The sequence below is a fragment of the Stegostoma tigrinum genome, chromosome 16, assembly GCF_030684315.1.
Source record: "Stegostoma tigrinum isolate sSteTig4 chromosome 16, sSteTig4.hap1, whole genome shotgun sequence".
NCBI lineage: Eukaryota > Metazoa > Chordata > Chondrichthyes > Orectolobiformes > Stegostomatidae > Stegostoma > Stegostoma tigrinum.
The window spans coordinates 48,627,502-48,649,016 of NC_081369.1; the positions used below are offsets into that span (position 1 = coordinate 48,627,502).

Here is a 21,515-nt window from a genome sequence, read left to right on the forward strand (position 1 = left end):
CAATAAAGGCAAGCATACCAAATACCACCTTCACTCTCCAATCTAGCTGCGACTCTACTTTTAAGGAACTACGAGCATGTACTCTAAGGTCCCTTTTTGTTCAGCAACATTCCCCAGGACTTTACCATTAAGTGTATAAATCCTACCTTGCTTTTGCCTTTCCTAAATGCAGCACCTCACGTTTATCTAATTAAACTCCATCTGCTGCTCCTTAACCCATTCGCCCATCTGATCAAGATCCCATTGTACTCTGAGGTAACCTCCTTCGCTATCCACTACACCGCCAATATTAATGTGATCTGCAAACTTTCCAACCATACCTCATTTGTTCACATCCCAGTCATTTATATAATTGACAAAAGGCAGTGTTCCTTTTGGCACATCGCTGGTTACAGGCCTCCAGTCTGAAAAGCCACCCTCCGCCACCACCTTCTGTCTTCTACCTTTAATGTTGTGCTTATGTGGAAAGTAAAAACCGACCTTGTGAACTACAGGTGGCCCAGACAATTTCAAACTGTTCTTTGGGTGCCAAGAAGATCAATAATATACGAGTGAATAATTCTAGTTACTTAGCTAAATATGCACAAAACGAAAGGCAGCAAGTTAAAAGATCAGAGATAACGGGAACTGCAGATGCTGGAGAATCCAAGAGTGAAAGTGTGAAGCTGGATGAACACAGCAGGCCAAGCAGCATCTCAGGAGCACAAAAGCTGATGTTTCGGTCCTAGACCCTTCTTCAGAGAGCCATTTAGAGGCATTTTCCATGGAGGTGGCAATTTGCTTGCATGAAGCCTCATTTTGGGGGCATTTCTCTTTGCTGCAGCCCACCCAGCATTTTGCCATCTACCAACTCTGGAAAGAATTCGCCAACTTTTTTTCATAGAATCCCTACAACGCCGGAAGAGGCTGTTTGGCTCATCAAGTCTGCACTGACCCTCCAAAAAGCAGCTCATCCAGACCCATAACACAGCATTTACCGTGGTTAATCCACCTATGGACACTGTATGGCCAATTTAGCATGGCTAATCCATCTAACATGCACATCTTTGGACTGTGGAAGGAAACCAGAATACCTGGTGGAAATCTACATAGACACGGGGAGAATATGCAAACTTCACCAATATACTACATGAAATGGGCTTTTAACCAGCATGACCCTGCAGCTGGCTGCAGAGTCAGCAGACCTAGAGGTTGCATGTTGTGAAGACGGGGCTGTGGGCTGTAAGTATTGTATATGGGGAATGCACCAACCACATGATAATGGTATATGGATTTGTGGGCACATCAGCTGAAGCTCTCGTAGCAGTAAGACCCAACTAACTGCTAACAGGCAATAAATAGAAACTTATTAATTCCAAGATACTCTTCTAGGTAGACAAGGAATTGGTTTTCCTTTACTACGCTAGACCCAATGTGGTCCTTCATTGCTTGCACTTAGAGAACTTCAACAGCTACTTTCATCATGTGCATAGTGTGCTGATATATCCGTGCAAAAATGAATGCTGCTCATCTTTATTCTACTGAAAATGCTATTACAAAGTTTTCTAATTTTTTATTTATGAAAATTAAATGCGTCCATTTGGTCTGTTTTGACTGCATAATGGTTAAAAGCCCATTTACGTAATATATTGATGAGGGTAACGTATTCTCCCCATGTCTGTGGCTTTTCTCTGGGTCCTCCGGTTTCCTTCGCAGCCCAAAGCTGTGCAGGTTAGATGGATTAGCCATGCTAAACTGTCTGTGTTGTCCATTGGTAAATTAACCATGATAGATGCAGAGTTATGGGGATGGGGTCGAGGGACTGGGTCTGGGTGAGATGCTGTTTGGAGGGTCAGTGCAGGCTTGATGGGCCACACAGCCTCTTTCTGTGTTGTAGGGATTCTATAAAAAAGTTGGTGAATTCTTTCCACAGATGCTGCCAACCCTGCTGAACACCTCCAGAATCGTCTGTTTCAGTTTAAAATTGCATCTGTTTTTTTTTTGGGAATCCTAGTGTGGAAACAGGCCTTTCGACTCAACAAGTCCACTCCGAACCTCGGAACATCCCAGCGAGACTCATCCCCCCCCCCCCCCAATAGCCCATCTAATCTACACAAAACCTGAACACTATGGGCAATTTGGCACATTCAATCCACCTAGCCTGCACACCTTTTGAACTGTGGAAGGAAACCGGAGAACCCGGAGGAAACCCACGCAGGCACGGGAAGAATGTTCAAACTCGACACAGACAGTCGCCCAAGAGTGGAAACAAGCCCGGGTCCCTGGTGCTGTGAGGCGACAGTGCTAACCACTGAGCCACGATGCCACCCATTTTTGTTCTGACCTGTTTTTATATGGCTGTAGAATGATAGAATGTTCCAGTGAAGAAACAGGCCATTCGACCCATCAAGTCTCTGCATTAGAGTAAGTGTCCTACACAAACGGAAGTCTCCTCGGCTGACCCATCCATTTAAAATTTCTCCTTATGGAACAGATGTCTTTGCCCTTTTAAAAAGAATATGTGGTTGCCTGTTCAATGATTTTAGTGCAAAGAATTCGATAAGATTACACATTTGGCTCAGATGTTTTGACCAGATAGACATGCTGCCTTGGCCCTCTGAAGCCTTTATTTTGATTTAGGTCTCCAAGGATACCTCAATGATGAAGGCTCCCCTGTGCCTGTCACAGAGGGTCCAGCTGCCACGCTGGGGTTGGTGAGCCCAGGGAGCTTCCATCACTCTGCTGCCAGAGGAGTTGGGAATCCACCTTTCATTCTCAAGATGATGTTGAGGGCGGAGGAGGCAAATTCAGAACCTCCACCCATGGGATTTCCCCTCAGCTCTCTTTCCTGGCCAGTGTGTGTTCAAAGCCCAACTTGATCCGATGTCAAGAATCCAAATTAATACTTTGGATCAATGAGCCTTTGTCAGAATCAGGAAATGTTGAAGGTGAACAATTTTGAAACAAATGTAATTACAGAACCAGAGAAGAAATTTCTGATGCCAGTGTTATGCCCGAAAAAATAAACGTTTAGAACAATATTATCCAAATGTTGTTATAAACATGTAGTAGTTTGATTCTTTGTCCAAAGGAAGCTGTCAAAAGCTATGGTTGGCATCAAGTTCAGTAAAAATTGTGCTTTCAGCTAGCTCCACCCGACTCTCAATCACAGGCCCCATAGGACAGACTTGTCTCTGTACTGTTGTCTTTAATTCTGTCAGATCAACACACATTCTTTCTCAACCAGTTAGTTTTGGCATCTACCCCACGTTATAGCCAATTTGTTAGCCTTGTCTCTAATGAAATCACTCCCCGTTTCAGCATTTCTTCAATTTCTGCTTCACTTTCTTCAAACTTGGACATGAACCCTTCTTGGACGATATAACCAGAGGTTAGCTTTTTACTCTCAATGTTACATTGTATGCTGTTTTTAGCTTTCATAAACCACTGAACAATTGTGGGAATTCTTTCATCTGAATTCCTCTTGTTCCCTGGCTGTCCAGCTTATCAATTGTGTAAGAAGTCTCAAACATGCATACTTTCCTGCTATGTAACAAATTCTTTTGACTTTCAATCACATATAGGGTCTCTGTGATTGTTTCTCTTTTAAACTGCAGTGTTGCAGTTAACTAACCTTTTCTGGTATTTTTAGTTCATACATCATGGTCCCTGTACTGATGGGTAGGATTGATATGACTGTCTTAGCGACCAGCTCAAAATTTTGTTGTTTTTTGCCTGTTTAGATTAGACTCCCTACAGTATGGAAACAGGCCTTTTGGCCCAACAAGTCCACACCGCCCCTTGAAGCATCCCACCCAGACCCATCCCCCAATAACTCACACACCCCTGAACACCACAGGCAATTTAGCATGGCCAATCCACCTAGCCTGCACATCTTTGGACTGTGGGAGGAAACCGGAGCATCGGAGGAAACCCACGCAGACACAGGGAGAATGTGTAAACTCTGCAAAGACAGTCATCCGATGCCTGCCTGGTGCTGTGAGGCTGCAGTGCTAACCACTGAGCCACCATGCATTTAATTTCACAGCTCATTAAATTCTTCCCGATTCTGTTATTTCTCTCAAACATTAATTGTGAATTCGCCAGTGTCTTGGCTATAACGTGTTTGGGTGAGATTTTAATTTTGATTTTGAGCTTGACCCTTCTCACTGTGGTACAAATTTGAATATGTCATGGTTTTATGCAGGAATTTTTTTACATTATTCATCCACAGATTGGGGGCGTTGCTGGCTAGACAGCAGTTATTGTCCATCCTTAATTGCCCAGAGGGCAGTTAAGACCTGGGTTTGAATCCCACCATGGCAGTGATGGAATTTGAATTCAATAATATCTGGAATTAAGAGTCCAATGATGACTGAATCTATTGCCAATTGTTGGAAGAACTCATCAGATTGGCTAATGTGCTTTAGGGAAGAAAGCTTCCATCTTTACCTGGTCTGACCTACATGTGACTCCAGACACACAGTAATGTAGTTGACTGTTTACTGGACCCTGGGCAATTAGGGATGAGCAATAATACTGGCCTCATCAGCAATGCCCTCATCCTGTGAATGAATTTTTAAAAATCTGCATCACATAAGCTATTGTTAACCTGATTTCCTGAATCCTGTTATAAAATTCTTGATAATAAAATGTGAGGCTGGATGAACACAGCAGGCCCAGCAGCATCTCAGGGGCACAAAAGCTGACGTTTCGGGCCTAGACCCTTCATCAGAGAGGGGGATGGGGTGAGGGTTCTGGAATAAATAGGGAGAGAGAGGGAGGCGGACCGAAGATGGAGAGAAAAGAAGATAGGTGGGGAGGGGATAGGTCAGTCCAGGGAAGATGGACAGGTCAAGGAGGTGGGATGAGGTTAGGAGGTAGGAGATGGGGGTGCGGCTTGGGGTGGGAGGACGGGATGGGTGAGAGGAAGAACAGGTTAGGGAGGCAGAGACAGGTTGGACTGGTTTTGGGATGCAGTGGGTGGAGGAGAAGAGCTGGGCTGGTTGTGTGGTGCAGTGGGGGGGAGGGGATGAACTGGGCTGGTTTTGGGATGCGGTGGGGGAAGGGGAGATTTTGAAACTGGTGAAGTCCACATTGATACCATTAGGCTGCAGGGTTCCCAGGCGGAATATGAGTTGCTGTTCCTGCAACCTTCGGGTGGCATCATTATGGCACTGCAGGAGGCCCATGATGGACATGTCATCTAAAGAATGGGAGGGGAAGTGGAAATGGTTTGCGACTGGGAGGTGCAGTTGTTTGTTGCGAACCGAGCGGATGTGTTCTGCAAAGCGGTCTCCAAGCATCCGCTTGGTTTCCCCAATGTAGAGGAAGCCACACTGGGTACAATGGATGCCGTATACCACGTTGGCAGATGTGCAGGTGAACATCTGCTTAATATGGAAAGTCATCTTGGGGCCTGGGATAGGGGTGAGGGGTGAGGGAGGAGGTGTGGGGGCAAGTGTAGCATTTCCTGCGGTTGCAGGGAAAGGTACCGGGTGTGGTGGGTTTGGACCCTGCAGCCCAACGGTATCAATATGGACTTCACCAGCTTCAAAATCTCCCCTTCCCCCACCGCATCCCAAAACCAGCCCAGTTCGTCCCCTCCCCCCACTGCACCACACAACCAGCCCAGCTCTTCCCCTCCACCCACTGCATCCCAAAGCCAGTCCAACCTGTCCCCTAACCTGTTCTTCCTCTCACCCATCCCTTCCTCCCACCCCAAGCCGCACCTCCATCTCCTACCTACCACCTCCTTGACCTGTCCGTCTTCCCTGGACTGACCTATCCCCTCCCTACCTCCCCACCTATACTCTCCTCTCCACCGATCTTCTTTTCTCTCCATCTTCGGCCCGTCTCCCCCTCTCTCCCTAATTATTCCAGTTCCCTCTCCCCATCCCCCTCTCTGAAGGGTCTAGGCCCGAAACGTCAGCTTTTGTGCTCCTGAGATGCTGCTGGACCTGCTGTGTTCATCCAGCCTCACATTTTATTATCTTGGATTCTCCAGGATCTGCAGTTCCCATTATCACTGATAAAATTCTTAATTTGTCCAAAAGCAACAGTAATAATTATTCATTATAATACAATTACATAATGGGAACTGACTGCAGAATTATGGCTGGTGACTCACCTTTTCTTCATGCTTTCCCTGCCTCAGCTTCGGTGCGATTTCGTCTCCTGTGCTCTACAAATAATTCTTCCTCCATTGTTTTCTCTTCTTGAACAAGCAAATAAAAACTTAAGTATTTCCTCATGTCTAGCTACCTTGCCAATTGTAACACTCTTGCTTTTGTCAAGTCTCCTCTTAGCTGTGGAAAAATAAGCTTTCTTTCAAAACTCCAACCACAATGCATTTCCTTATCAGGTCTTCTCCACTAGTTACAAGCTCATTATTTTCTGTTAATTGATAGAGGTCATTAATTCATGTCTCTCGGTTTTTCTTTAGCATTGTTTCTTAAACTTCTTCTCTGTTATAATATTGTGTTGCTGCCTGAGGTAAATATCAAAAATGCCAAAGATATCAACCAGAGGTAGCAGTTCCTTCATGTGTATCGTTCATCACTAAAAGCATCATCTTCATTGCTGTCAAATGCATAAAAATGGCACAGACCTTGTTGTTGTGAGGCTGGAAAAGCACAGTAGGTTAGACAGCATCGCAGGAAGAGGAATACCAATGTTTCGGGCAGAAATCTTTCATCAGGAGAGGGAAGGAAGCCCAGATGTACACACAGAGAGGGGGTGGGGCTTGGAGGTGGGTAGGAGAAATGGTGCAGGGTAGATGCATGGAGGGTGTTAGCGTGATTGGTCCATGGGGAAGGTGGCGAGGATAGGTGAATGGGAAGATGGACGGGTCAGGTCAGGGAGGTGAGGAGGAGGAGAATGGACATGGGATAAGGGAGGGGATTTGGTGAAGTCAGTGTTGAAGCGATTGGGCTCTAAGCTTCCAAGGCAAAATATCGGATGGTGTTCCTCCAGTTTATATTTGGCCTCCCTCTAACAATGGAGGTGGCCAAGGAATAGACATGTCATCAGGGGAGTTTGTGATGAGTTGGTTTGTGGAGGTGAAGATGGACAGGTCCAGGAAAGGGAGGGAGGTGTCAGAAATAGTCTAGAATTTGAGGGCGGGGTGGAAGGTGTTGGCGAAGTTGATGAATCACTTGAACTCCTCGCTGACTCACCATCGTCATCAATTTCAAACCCACTGACTCGCAAGATTCCCTGGACTACACCTCCTCTCACCCACCCTCCTGCAAAAATGCTGTCCCATTCTCTGAATTCCTCCACCTCCATTGCATCTTCTCCCAGAATGAAGTGTTCTACCCCAGAACATCCTTGATATCCTCCTACTTTAGGGACCATAATTTCCTCTCTTCTATAATGAAGGATGCCCTCAACCACATCCCCTCCATTTCCCACACTTCTGCCCTCCAACCTCCTCCCCCCAATAGCAACAAGGATAGAATCCCCTTAGTCCTCATGTACCATCCCACCAACATCCAAATCCAATGCATCATCCTCTGACATTGTAATGATGGAAATCAGACCCCACTAATAAAAAGATATTTCCCTCCCCACCCTGTTTGCTTCTGCATGGACCATTCATTCTGTGACTTCCTCGTCAACTCCAGGCTCCTCATCAATTTCTCCACCACAGCCGCTACCTTTCCCTGCAACCACAAAAAAGGTGCAACACCTGACCTTTCACCTCCATCCAAGGCCCCAAACAATCCTTCCAGATCTGGCAGAGATTCACCTGCACTTCATCAAACCTAATCTATTGCATCCATTGCTCTCGATGTGGTCCCCTCTATACTGTGGAGACCAAATGCAGACTTGGAGACTGGTTCACAGAGTATCTGCGCTCTGCATGCATCAACCAACCTGACCTTCCAGTTACCATCCATTTTAAGTTCCCCTCTCCCTTCCCTGATGGCATGTCCATCTTCAGCCCCCTCCACTGTCAGAATGAGGCCAAGCGTAAACTGGAAGACAATACCTGATATTTCACCTTGGTAGCTTACAGCCCAGTGGCCTCCATATTGATTTAACCAGGTTTAAAATCCCTCCAACCCCACCCTTATCCCATTTCCAACCCTCTCACTCTTCCTCATCTCCTTGACCTGACCTGTCCATCTTCCCACTCACCTATCCACTCCACCCTTCCCACAGACCAATCACAATAATCTCTGTTGTTAGATAACAAAGTTTGGAGCTGGATGAACATAGCAGGCCAAGCAGCATCTCAGGAGCACAAAAGCTGACGTTTCAGGCCTATGAAGGGTCTAGGCCCGAAATGTCAGCTTTTGTGCTCCTGAGATGCTGCTTGGCCTGCTGTGTTCATCCACTCCACACTTTGTTACCTTGGATTCTCCAGCATCTGCAGTTCCCATTATCACTGATACAATTTCAACCCCTGTTATTAACCCTGCATCCACCTACCACCATCTCTCCTACCCATCCCTCAAGCCCCACTCCCTCCCTCTGTGTCTGGGCTCCCCATCCCCAGTCCTGACAAAGGGTTTCAGCCTGAAGCATTGATTTTCTTCCTCCCCTGATGCTGTCTGAACTGCTGTGCTTTTCCAGCCTCAGACCTATAGACTCAGACTTCCAGCCTTACAGTCTGCAGATCTTGTTCATGATTGGTTAAACCATTAGCCCCAAAGTGTCCCTGTAGTGATTGAAACCAGGTCTAGGTGGATCTCATTGACTGAGATTCTTGTTTGGGGTTGTTAATGTGGGCCAATCAGGAAGCCCTTGCTAACAGATATAAACAGGAGATGCTGAAGATCCATTCTGTCTAGGGACTGGCTCTGAAAACTTAAAAAAAACAAAATAAATATGCAGGAAACAAAATAAACAGGAGATTCAGAAAGACTCCTCACTTGAAAGACTGGATTTGAGCTGGCTGGGCTCTGACTGTGTACATGTAAATAAAGGGTGACTTGGTAATGTGAAACCAAGCTTCTGGGCAATTGTAATAAAATGTGAGGCTGGATGAACACAGCAGGCCAAGCAGCATCTCAGGAGCACAAAAGCTGACGTTTCGGGCCTAGATCCTTCATCCACTGTACCCGGTGTGGCCTCCTCTACATTGGGGAAACCAAGTGGAGGCTTGGGGACCGCTTTGCAGAACACCTCCGCTCGGTTCGCGACAAACAACTGCACCTCCCAGTCGCAAACCACTTCCACTACCCCCTCCCATTCTTTAGATGACATGTCCACCATGGGCCTCCTGCAGTGCCACAATGATGCCACCCGAAGGTTGCAGGAACAGCAACTCATATTCCGCTTGGGAACCCTGCAGCCTAATGGTATCAATGTGGACCTCACCAGCTTCAAAATCTCCCCTTCCCCCACTGCATCCCTAAACCAGCCCAGTTCGTCCCCTCCCCCCACTGCACCACACAACCAGCCCAGCTCTTCCCCTCCACCCACTGCATCCCAAAACCAGCCCAGCCTGTCTCTGCCTCCCTAACCAGTTCTTCCTCTCACCCATCCCTTCCTCCCACCCCAAGCCGCACCCCCATCTCCTACCTACTAACCTCATCCTACCTCCTTGACCTGTCCGTCTTCCCTGGACTGACCTATCCCCTCCCTACCTCCCCACCTATACTCTCTCCACCTATCTTCTTTTCTCTCCATCTTCGGTCCGCCTCCCCCTCTCTCCCTATTTATTGCAGAACCCTCACCCCATCCCCCTCTCTGATGAAGGGTCTAGGCCCAAAACGTCAGCTTTTGTGCTCCTGAGATGCTGCTTGGCTGCTGTGTTCATCCAGCCTCACATTTTATTATCTTGGAATTCTCCAGCATCTGCAGTTCCCATTATCTCTAAGGTCTAGAGAATACGAAGTTGAGCGTGTTAGTAATATTACCTTTTTATCGAACATGCTACTAACTGTCCTTCTCAAATATCAAACCCTAGCACAACGTTGTACAAATAATCTTTGTTTATCTCGAGAGTCTACCCCTGTGATCTCTTATAATACTACTGATATCGATTAGCTACTTGCGTATGAATATTAACCTTTTACTCTATACGTGGTGGTAAAATTTCTGTCAAGAAAGAAAGTATTTCGCAAATGGGGAACAGCAGGAAACTATGTAGATGATGATTTTAATCCATTGATAATGCATCAAACTTACTGTATGACAGGCGAATTCACATTGAGTTGAAACAAAAGGACACTTGCTACCAGCAAATTTGCAATGCTGTTGTAAAAAGAGGCAACTTTGTCATTTAACCAGTCCAGCTGTAAGCAAAGTAGCAGTAAAAGTGGAAAATTAATTCGGCATCAAATACGTTTGAATTGGCTCGTGGTTGCTACATGAGCTAAAGTTTGCGGTTTCTTTTTATTCTTACACAGGACTATGAGTATCAGCTGGTTTCATATTCATCACCATACCAGAAGAACGATCGATGTCCTCCTCCTCCGCAGGCTTTGCCAGACAGAGCCTGTGATGTTCCCAGCTGCAGGTCGGACTCTGAATGTGAAAGGCACAAACGCTGCTGTTATAATGGGTGTATTTATGCTTGTTTGGAATCAGTAAAGCCACCACCAGGTATAGTTAATCTTTGCAAGATTCTGTGAACATTCTTTGGTATATTCATAATGGCAGCGTAGCCTTTAGTTACGCAGAAAGCACAACGGACTTTAAAATCTCTTAATTCCATTTGCTACAGGCTGACAAGAACATAGTTTTCATTCCTCCATCTTGCCTGGCTGAAAGACTCTTTAAGGAATGTGCTCCCAACCTTCTGCCTCAATCAATCTGTAGCAATGTGCTCAGAGATAATGGGAACTGCAGATGCTGGAGAATTCCAAGATAATAAAATGTGAGGCTGGATGAACACAGCAGGCCAAGCAGCATCTCAGGAGCACAAAAGCTGACGTTTCGGGCCTAGACCCGGTAGCAATGTGCTGATAGGTCTGTCAACACTGTGTAAGGCTCATGTGCCTGCTCGGTTTTCCCTCTTTCTAAGATGGATGCTTTTGCTTGCCTCCTTCTCTCTTTTGCCAAGGCTTGCAACTCAACATTTGGAATGATTATTTAATGAATGCAAATCGAAGACTTGCTCATTTTTAATCAAAATAATATTACAACATTAAAAACATTCAACCCCTCGGTTTAGCAAACTAATGAGTTTTGCTTCCAAATACTGAACAAGTAGAATGCAGCAACTATAAATAATTGTACTAGAGTATAATCATCTGGGATTTCTTCAGGTTTGGTAGAGTTCTAGGTATGTAAAGATGACGAAGATAACAGACTAAAAATAACAATGTATTTTGCAGCCATTCTTTGAAGGACATTTGCTTTAACGAATAGACACAACTTCCACTTAGCCTCTTAAATATTTTCTATCTTGGAAGCTTGAATAGATCTTCCACTGGAAGTGAATTTGTCACTGCAGATCATAATGACCATCCTTTAGCTTCTGAAATGGAGAAAGACAATGAGTTTGACAAGAGAATGTCTTCACCAGAAAGGCAAACAAATACGATAATTTGCTGAAATTTGCTCCCTCAAACTGAAAATAAATCTGGCGATTGCATTAGATAGATCTTATTTCCTTACCTCTCTTCAATTCCCAGTAAAACTATGCGTTTCAATGACAAGTAGAAATAATGTGAATACCCAGGCTCCAAGTAAGTTACATGACAAATATATTGTCCCATGGAATTTGCATAATTGTTCCACTACTGTAGGAAGAATATTTTGTGACATGGATTGCATTTCAAATTACTAATAATCATTGATTTATACTTCACACCCAAAGGCCGTGCAAAGTTGTTTCTTTGTTTTTGCTGCCTTGTTTAACTACAATGTTAATTTTTAGTCCTAGATTGGTTGATACAACCAAAGCCCAGATGGCTCGGAGGTAATGGATGGCTACTTGATGGACCAGAAGAAGTACTTCAAGGTGTTGTTTCTTCAATATAATCAGTGATTTCACTATAAATGAGTAGATTGAACACCCCGATATGTTGTATGTGCACTAATTATTTTGTATGACAATTTAGCCCCTTAAGCCTGAAATGCCATTCATTGAAATCATTTCTGATCCAGATTTCTCTCATTTTTTTTCTTCAAGTTACTGAGTATTTCAATCATAGATACATTTAAAGACTGGCCTGATTACTGCACTTTCAGGGTTTTCATCATTCTAATATTAACAGTAAGAAGTGGGAAAAAAGTAAGGAAGTGAATTGAACATCAGACAACTTCTGATAAATAGTAAATGAGATAATTAGCATTGGTAAATGTGCAAAAATACACTTCAGCTTAATTGAACTTTTTTTCTTGGTTGTATTTTTGCATGGTGTAGAAGAACATTTTAATGTAAATCTACTGGTCCCCTCAACTTTTAATTAACCATAATTGATTTTTGATTTCTTTTTGGTTACCTCTCTGTCTCAATTTATTGGTTCGTAGGTCAACTCTTCTCTTGTTATTCAGGTGTTGACACTTTACTCACACCAGTTGACACTTGCAAAGACTTGTATTTCAGCCTGTCAATACGCCACTTACACTTTTAATTAACTCCAGGTAATTAAGATCCTCAATAGATAACTTGCCATTATCTCTCCACCTATTTTTTTTCTATGCATGTGCATCTCCCTTCACTTCACCTGTTGAAGGAACAGGATTCCAAAAGCCTGTGATTTCAGATAAACCTGTTGGTCTATAACTTGGTGTTAATATAGTATCAGAGATAATGGAAACTGCAGATGCTGGAGAATTCCAAGATAATGAAATGTGAGGCTGGATGAACACAGCAGGCCAAGCAGCATCTCAGGAGCACAAAAGCTGACGTTTCGGGCCTAGACCCTTCATCAGAGAGGGGGATGGGGAGAGGGAACTGGAATAAACAGGGAGAGAGGGGGAGGCGGACCGAAGATGGAGAGTAAAGAAGATAGGTGGAGAGAGTGTAGGTGGGGAGGTAGGGAGGGGATAGGTCAGTCCAGGGAAGACGGATAGGTCAAGGAGGTGGGATGAGGTTAGTAGGTAGCTGGGGGTGCGGCTTGGGGTGGGAGGAAGGGATGGGTGAGAGGAAGAACCGGTTAGGGAGGCAGAGACAGGTTGGACTGGTTTTGGGATGCATCCCAAAACCAGTCCAACCTGTCTCTGCCTCCCTAACCGGTTCTTCCTCTCACCCATCCCTTCCTCCCACCCCAAGCCGCACCCCCAGCTACCTACTAACCTCATCCCACCTCCTTGACCTGTCCGTCTTCCCTGGACTGACCTATCCCCTCCCTACCTCCCCACCTACACTCTCTCCACCTATCTTCTTTACTCTCCATCTTCGGTCCGCCTCCCCCTCTCTCCCTGTTTATTCCAGTTCCCTCTCCCCATCCCCCTCTCTGATGAAGGGTCTAGGCCCGAAACGTCAGCTTTTGTGCTCCTGAGATGCTGCTTGGCCTGCTGTGTTCATCCAGCCTCACATTTCATTATCTTGGTCTATAACTTGGTGTTGTGTGACTGCCAAAGCAAAATTAGTTCTGTGCATAAACAAATTGCTTTTGTCCCATTACCAATCTCCACAATGTTGTTGGACAAAGAAAATCTGGGTCTTCCTTCCTCTCTATTGAAAAAGAAGCCTTTATTTCTTTTAACAGGTCATAAAGCACATGATCATAGAATCTCCGCAGTGTGGAAACACACCATTTAGCCCAATAAGTCCACACTGCCCCTCTGAAGTGCATTTCACCAAGATCCATTCCCCTACATTTTCCCCACCCAACCTAAACAGCCCTGGGAATTTAGTATGGCCAATGCACCTACCCGGCACATATTTGGACTGTGGGAGGAACCCAGAGCACCCAAAGGAAACCCCACACAGACATGGGGAGAATGTACAAACTCCACACAGGCAGTCTCCCGAGGGTGGAATTGAGCCCGGGTCCCTGAAACTGTGACATGGCAGTGCTCACCACTGAGCCACCGTGCTGCCCAATAGGCACATGTTGTGCAAATATGTCAGTATGGCACATCCCCATATGTAATAACACATGAATGAACATGACTGGGAGTCAAAAAAAACATAAATTTATTTTATGATCCTCGCAACTCCTATTATTATCAAAGGGAATAAAACAATTTCCTTGAGGGAAGAAACCCAGCAAACCTAAACATACCGAACTGATATGTGGCTCAAGTGCTAAATAACATGATTGATGCTCACCTGCCACCTGAAATGGCCTAGAAAACTATTCAATTGTACCTAGGAGCGGGCAACATTTGCCAATGACCTTCAAATCCCAAAAGTGAATGGAAAAGATGACCTGTCAGCTTTTGTTTTGATATTTATTCCCCACATCAATTATTTTCCCAGACTTCCTTTTGTGACCATGAATGACACAAAATTGCCTGGACAGATGCATCGGTGTGATTAAAATCGCATGCCTTTTCCAATTTTACAAAAGAATTCACAGCATTTACCAGATGTGGACGTCATTGCCAAGACCAACATTTATTTGTCCCTCCTGGACAATTATGAGACTAATATTGCCATTTCAGAGGGGAATTTTGTAATCTAAAAGGAAGTCAGATAAAGGACAGAGCAGAAACAAAACCAGAAATTGCTTGAAAAGCTCAGTGAGTCTGGCAGCATCTGGGAAGAGAAATCAGTTATCGTTTCGGATCCAGTGAACCATCCTCGGAAACAGATCCAAAATGTTAACTTGGACTCCACCTCACAGATTCTGCCAGACCTGAGCTTTTCTAGCAACCTCTGTCTTTTTTTGTTTCTGACTTACAGCATTTCAGTTCGTTTTGGTTTGTATTCTGGTACGGTCATCGTTACCGGTGTCAGATTTTTATTCCAGGTTAATTCTTGTAAGAATTTCAATTCTCCAATTGCCATGGTGGGGTTTCAATGTGTGTTGAGACAGTTCTGAGAAAGGGTCACTGGAACCGAAACGTTAACTCTGATTTTTTTCTGCACAGATGCTGCCAGACCTGCTGAGCTTCCAGCAGCTTCTGATGTTGTTCTTGATTTACAACAGCTGCAGTTCTTTCAGGTTTTATCTTCCAATATGTGTTTCTGAATATGTCAGCCCAGCAACACGCAACACAGCCTTCATGCAACTGTTCCCCCTATTAAAATGTATGTGTGTTGCCTGGGCAGTCACTTGAGCCATTATTTACCTGCTGGTTGACTTTACCTGAATCACCTACCTGAGCTCAACATCTAGTGACTAACTGAAATCGACACACAAATACAAATCCATTTATTCTATGATTCAATTAATTAACATATAACTCATTCACTCAAATAATGATTGCTTCTTAGAACATAGAACAGTACAGCACAGAACAGGCCCTTCAGCCCACGATGTTGTGCCGACCATTGATCCTCATGTACGCACCCTCAAATTTTTGTGACCATATGCATGTCCAGCAGTCTCTTAAATGACCCCAATGACCTTGCTTCCACAACTGCTGCTGGCAACGCATTCCATGCTCTCACAACTCTGTGTAAAGAACCGCCTCTGACATCCCCTCTATACTTTCCACCAACCAGCTTAAAACTATGACCCCTCGTGTTAGCCATTTCTGCCCTGGGAAATAGTCTCTGGCTATCAACTCTATCTATGCCTCTCATTATCTTGTATACCTCAATTAGGTCCCCTCTCCTCCTCCTTTTCTCCAATGAAAAAAGTCTGAGCTCAGTCAACCTCTCTTCATAAGATAAGCCCTCCAGTCCAGGCAGCATCCTGGTAAACCTCCTCTGAACCCTCTCCAAAGCATCCACATCTTTCCTATAATAGGGCAACCAGAACTGGACACAGTATTCCAAGTGCGGTCTAATCAAAGTTTTGTAGAGCTGCAACAAGATCTCATGACTCTTAAACTCAATTCCCCCTGTTAATGAAAGCCAAAACACCATATGCTTTCTTAACAACCCTGTCCACTTGGGTGGCCATTTTAAGGGATCTATGTATCTGCACACCAAGATCCCTCTGTTCCTCCACACTGCCAAGAATCCTATCCTTAATCCTGTACTCAGCTTTCAAATTTGACCTTCTAAAATGCATCACCTTGCATTTATCCAGGTTGAACTCCATCTGCCACCTCTCAGCCCATCTCTGCATCCTGTCAATGTCCCGCTGCAGCCTACAACAGCCCTCTATACTGTCAACGACACCTCCAACCTTCGTGTCATCTGCAAACTTGCTGTCCCATCCTTCAATCCCCTCATCCAAGTCATTAATAAAAATTACAAACAGTAGAGGCCCAAGGACAGAGCCCTGTGGAACCCCACTCACCACTGACTTCCAGGCAGAATATTTTCCTTCTACTACCACTCGCTGTCTTCTGTTGGCCAGCCAATTCTGTATCCAGACAGCTAAGTTCCCCTGTATCCCATTCCTCCTGACCTTCTGAATGAACCTACCATGGGGAATCTTATCAAATGCCTTGCTGAAGTCCATATACACCACATCCACAGCTCGACCCTCATCAACTTTTCTAGTCACATCCTCAAAGAACTCGATAAGGTTTGTGAGGCACGACCTGCCCCCCTCAAAGCCGTGTTGACTGCATTTAATCAAGCCATGCTCTTCCAGATGCACATAAATCCTATCCCTCAGAATCCTTTCTAACACCTTGCAGATGACAGACGTGAGACTTACTGGTCTGTAATTGCCGGGGATTTCCCTATTTCCTTTCTTGAAGAGAGGAATTACATTTGCCTCTCTCCAGTCCTCAGGAACGACTCCAGTGGAGAGCGAGGATGCAAAGATCTTCGCAAGTGGTGAAGCAATTGTATTTCTCGTTTCCAAAAGCAGCCGAGGACAAATCTGGTCCGGGCCTGGCAACTTGTCAATCTTAATGTTTGACAAAATTTTCAGCACATCAGCGTCCTCTATCTCTATCCATTCCAGCATGCACACCTGCTCTTCAAAGGTTTCATTCACTACAACGTTCGTTTCTTTCATAAAGACAGAAGCAAAAAACTCATTTAGGGCTTCCCCCACCACCTCAGACTCCACACACAAGTTCCCTATGCTATCCCTGATCGGTCCTACTCTTTATTTGACCATTCTCTTATTCCTCACATAAGTATAAAATGCCTTTGTGTTCTCCCTAATCCGTTCTGCCAAGCCTTTCTCGTGCCCCCTCCTGGCTCTCCTCAGTCCATTTTTGAGCTCCTTCCTCGCCTGCCTGTAATCCTCTAGAGCTGAGCTTGACCCTAGCTTCCCCCACCTTATGTAAGCTACCTTCTTCCTTTTGACGAGAAGCTCCACCGCTCTCGTCATCCAAGGTTCCTTTATCTTACCCCTTCTTGCCTGTCTCCGAGGGACATATTTATTCATCACTCGCAACAACTGTTCCTTAAACAGTCTCCACATGTCTATAGTGCCTTTACCATGGAACAATTGCTCCCAGTCCATGCTTCCTAACTCATGTCTAATCGCATCATAGTTTCCTCTTCCCCAATTAAATATCCTCCCATTTTGCCTAATCCTCTCCTTCTCCATAGCTATGTAGAATGTGAGGCAGTTATGGTCACTATCATCAAAATGCTTTCCCACCACAAGATCTGATACCTGCCCCGGCTCGTTTCCGAGCACCAAGTCTAGAATGGCCTCTCCCCTCATCGGCCTGTCAATGTACTGAGTTAGGAAACCCTCCTGAACGCACCTTACAAAAACAGCTCCATTCAAATCTTCTGCTCGAACGTGGTTCCAATCAATATTGGGAAAGTTAAAGTCACCCATTACAACAACCCTACTACGTCCACACTTTTCCGAAATCTGCCGACCTATGCTTTCTTCAATCTCCCTGCTGCTATTGGGGCCCCTGTAGTAAACCCCTAACGAGGTGACTACTCCCTTGCTGTTCCTAATTTCCACCCATACTGCATTACATTTTCAAACAAGCAAATCACTTTGTGTAGGGGAGGATTTTTTTTATCTTTTGTAACTCTTAAATTCAGGCATCTTTCCAATAAATTGTAAAACTAGCAAATGTCACTGGACAAAAGCATGCTGTTAGATTTCGACTGGAATGATAAAACTACTTTTAGCTAGTTTAATGTCAGCCAGCACTGATTATCCCAAAACTTAAAGACCCTTAATGTCGAGGGTAAAACAATAAAAAGCTTAGAGTCATTACAGTGTAGAAAGGTACAGCCCATGCTGTCAGTGCTGCCTCTCTGCAAGAGCAGCTCAGTTTGTCCCACTCCACATGTCTTTTCCCTGTAGCCCAACGCATCTATTTTCAGGTAGTTGTCTAGTACCTTTTTGGAATGCCTGGTTGAATCTACCTGCCCCATTCTCTCATGCAGGGAATTTAATGCATATATGTTATGTCTCCTTTGGCAAAAGACCCAAACACATTTAAATTGATCTGTGGTTCTCAGCCTGTCAGCTAATGGAAGGAGTTCCTTATCTTTTCTGTTTGAATGAATGTTAAAGGTGATGGATGTGGTGCCAATCAAGTGGGTTTGTCCTAGATGGTGTCAAGCTTCCTGAGTGTTATTGAGCTGCACTCAGCCAGGAATGTTTGTGTCTTGCAGATGATTGAGAGGTGAGTTACTTACCACCGCTCCGCAACATTTTTTTTGTGTGTGTACGTTTGCATGGGAAGGGAGGTAAGAGAAGTCTGTGCTTGTGAGTAATGGTGTCAGGGAGATGAGATTTAAACATCTGTGAAAGCAGGGATGGAAAGCTGTTTTGTCCACAGTATTTGTAAATACTTACTTTCCACTGGGTTTTGCAAAATAGCAATCAGGTCTTAAGGATCAGCCACACCTATTATTTAGAGAGCTGTGAGAATTTAAAGAAACCACACATCTATTAGCATTTGATGGGAGTTCCATGATAGCTATTGGTGCCTCTGAGCTCACAACTCTAAATTTCTGCTGGTGACATGCTCAAGGCGTAACCCACAGTTTGGAAAGCCTGATATCGAGTTAACGCGGGAATATTAGTGCAGTTGAACTGATAATTATGATCTATTTTATAAAGCTTACTGAGTTAGTTATAGCTTCCCATTGTTTATGTAATGTTAGTAGCAGGAAGAAAATACAGAAGTCAAAACTATAAAAAGGTACATAACCTAAACTGCTTTATTATTATTAATAGGTACATACATTTAAAATGTTCTAATTCTCGGCGTGACAAATGTGAGTAGTAAACATGATTCATTACAAGAGGTTTTGAGTACAGCGAGAGGTATGTGTTGTTGCAGTTATACACGGCCTTAGTGAGGCCATACCTAGAATACTGTGTGCAGTTTTAGTCACCTTTTCTAAAGAAGGATGCTCTTGCTCTCGAGGGAGTGCAGCGAAGGTTTCCCATGCTGATTCTGGGGATAGCCGGACTGATGTATGAGGACAGACTTGACTAGGGTACGTCAGACAGCATCCCAATGGCAGGAAAGTAAACATCTGACCTGGAATGTTGACCTTCTTGCTCCTCAGATGCTATCTGACCTGCAGTGCTTTTCCAGCTCTGCATTTCTTTGACTCTAGTGTCCAGCATCTGCAGTCCTTTCTGTCTCCTTGGCATGGTGAGGATTGTTTTTGCTGGAGTTCAGACGACTGAGGATCTCAGAGACTTATAAAATTCTGATTGGACTAGATGGGGTAGATGCAAGGAGGATGCTCCCAATGGTGGTTGTGCCCAAAACCAGGAATCGCAGTCTGAGGATTCAGGATAGCCCATTTATGATGGAGATGAGGAGACATTTCTTCACCCAAAGAGTGGTGAGCCTGTGGAATTCATTACCACAAGTATTAGTTGATGCCAAAATACTGCATATAATCAATAGGCGATTAGATATAGCACTTGGGGTGAATGGGATCAAAGGTCATGGGGATAAAGCAGGATTTGGCTATTGAATTGGACGGTCAGCCGTGATTGTGATGAATGGCACGCCAGGCTCGAAGGGCTGAAAGGCCATCTCCTGTTCCTATCATCTTGGTGTCTATGTTAAGTAATTAATTTCAATAGGCATCAAGAACAGCCAACACTTTTAAAAAATTACATACATCTAGTTTGGCCAAACATTTTTATTTAGTAATGAGAGTTGAAGGTTATTTGTTTGACTAATTTATACTTTCAAATGTTAATATCTATTACAGCCCATATATGCTCATTTTATTCTCACTCTTTCCCTCTCTTTCCCTCATGGTTTCTCTCTCAGACACCTGGATTACACAGAGGGTGGTGGAGATAGTATCAGTTCAGGTTTTCAAGTGGGAGTTGGAATAAACACTTGAAGATAAAAGATATGCTGTGTCATGGGGAGAAGATGAAAGGAGGGGACTATATGAACTGCCCTTGCAGAAAACTAATGTAAACTTAATGGCCAAAAGGTCTCTTTCCCTTTTGTAAACTGCCACAATTCAAAGGATTTAGGGACACTGGTAAGACAATTCTTACAATATTGTGTATAACGTTCATCATCTTGCTTAAAAGGAGGACATGTGCTTATTTCGGAAGCTGTTCAGAGGAGCTTTTACCGTGATGATTCTTGCAATGGAGAAGTTCTCTCATGAGGAAGATTGACCAGGATGGGCCTATACTCACTTGGAGTTTTAGAAAAATGAGAGATGAACTTATTAAAACGCATAGGATTGAGGGGGCTCAACAGCACGAATGCTGAAGGGATGTTCTCCTTTTGGGAAATCCAGAACTGAGATCTCACCAATGACATAATGTTTTGAAAGTGTTTGTGATCAAGTTACACAAACTTTTGTTCTTTTTATCACAGATACTGCAATATAATTACAAGATTGGGTCATGACAGTTTGTTTAGCCATTTGTCTTTTCTGCAGCTGAAACCTGTAGTACCACAGAGGATGGAGATGAACCCCTACATTGTCCCACCGGCTATGATTGTCACATCATAAATCCCGGGAATCCAGCAGAAGGAATTCCGAACAGAGGACAATGCATAAAGCAACGAGGAAATAGTGGTCAGTTAAAATTTTACATGTTCTACTATTAATACTGTGGTGACAAAACAAATGGGGGAGCGAATGTAGCATTGATAATTGAATCATACAGATGACCTCAAACCTAGGTCTGAGATGATTGAAGTTTATTTGACAGGAATGATTCTGAATAATGTAAGAAATGAGCAATGATTCTTTATGTGAATCTATATAAAATTTGTTTGAACTTGAAGTTTGCTTAAAAATCATGCTGTTGAAGCTATTTGACTTGCACTCATGAGGACAGATGCAAGATGCCATGGGAATAACACTGCATGCAAAAAGTGTACTCATTGGTTAGAAAATTAATTCTGGTGCATTCTCTATGGAAGCGGTTCAACTGAGGAACTAATACCTCCATGCTTTTGTTTAATTTAAAAAAGTGAATGCCTAGACCTGTTTCTTTTCTTCTGCGCAGGACAGTTCCTTGTGCATCAATGGCTTGCTAGAAGTAATGTACAATGTGAGCCTGACTAATGGTCTCAAATAGTTTATTAGTGTAATTCTTAGTACCCTCAGAATTGTTCAGCAAATACTGTCCAGTGGCGGGATCACATCTAATATTCAAGATCTGAACTCAACTGCA

The 21,515-nt window shown here is 44.1% G+C and overlaps 1 protein-coding gene across 2 annotated transcripts in view; it reads left to right on the forward strand.

Annotated features, from left to right (window-relative positions):
- The window catches only part of wfdc1 (WAP four-disulfide core domain 1), a 57,236-nt gene that overhangs the window by 22,146 nt on the left and 13,575 nt on the right, over window positions 1-21,515 (forward strand). For both annotated transcript variants that reach the window (XM_059651751.1, XM_059651750.1), the window contains exons 2-4: window positions 10,344-10,539; window positions 11,819-11,902; window positions 20,771-20,911. In XM_059651751.1, coding sequence (XP_059507734.1) covers window positions 10,344-10,539; window positions 11,819-11,902; window positions 20,771-20,911 — 421 coding nt within the window. The remainder of the gene's footprint in view (window positions 1-10,343; window positions 10,540-11,818; window positions 11,903-20,770; window positions 20,912-21,515) is intronic.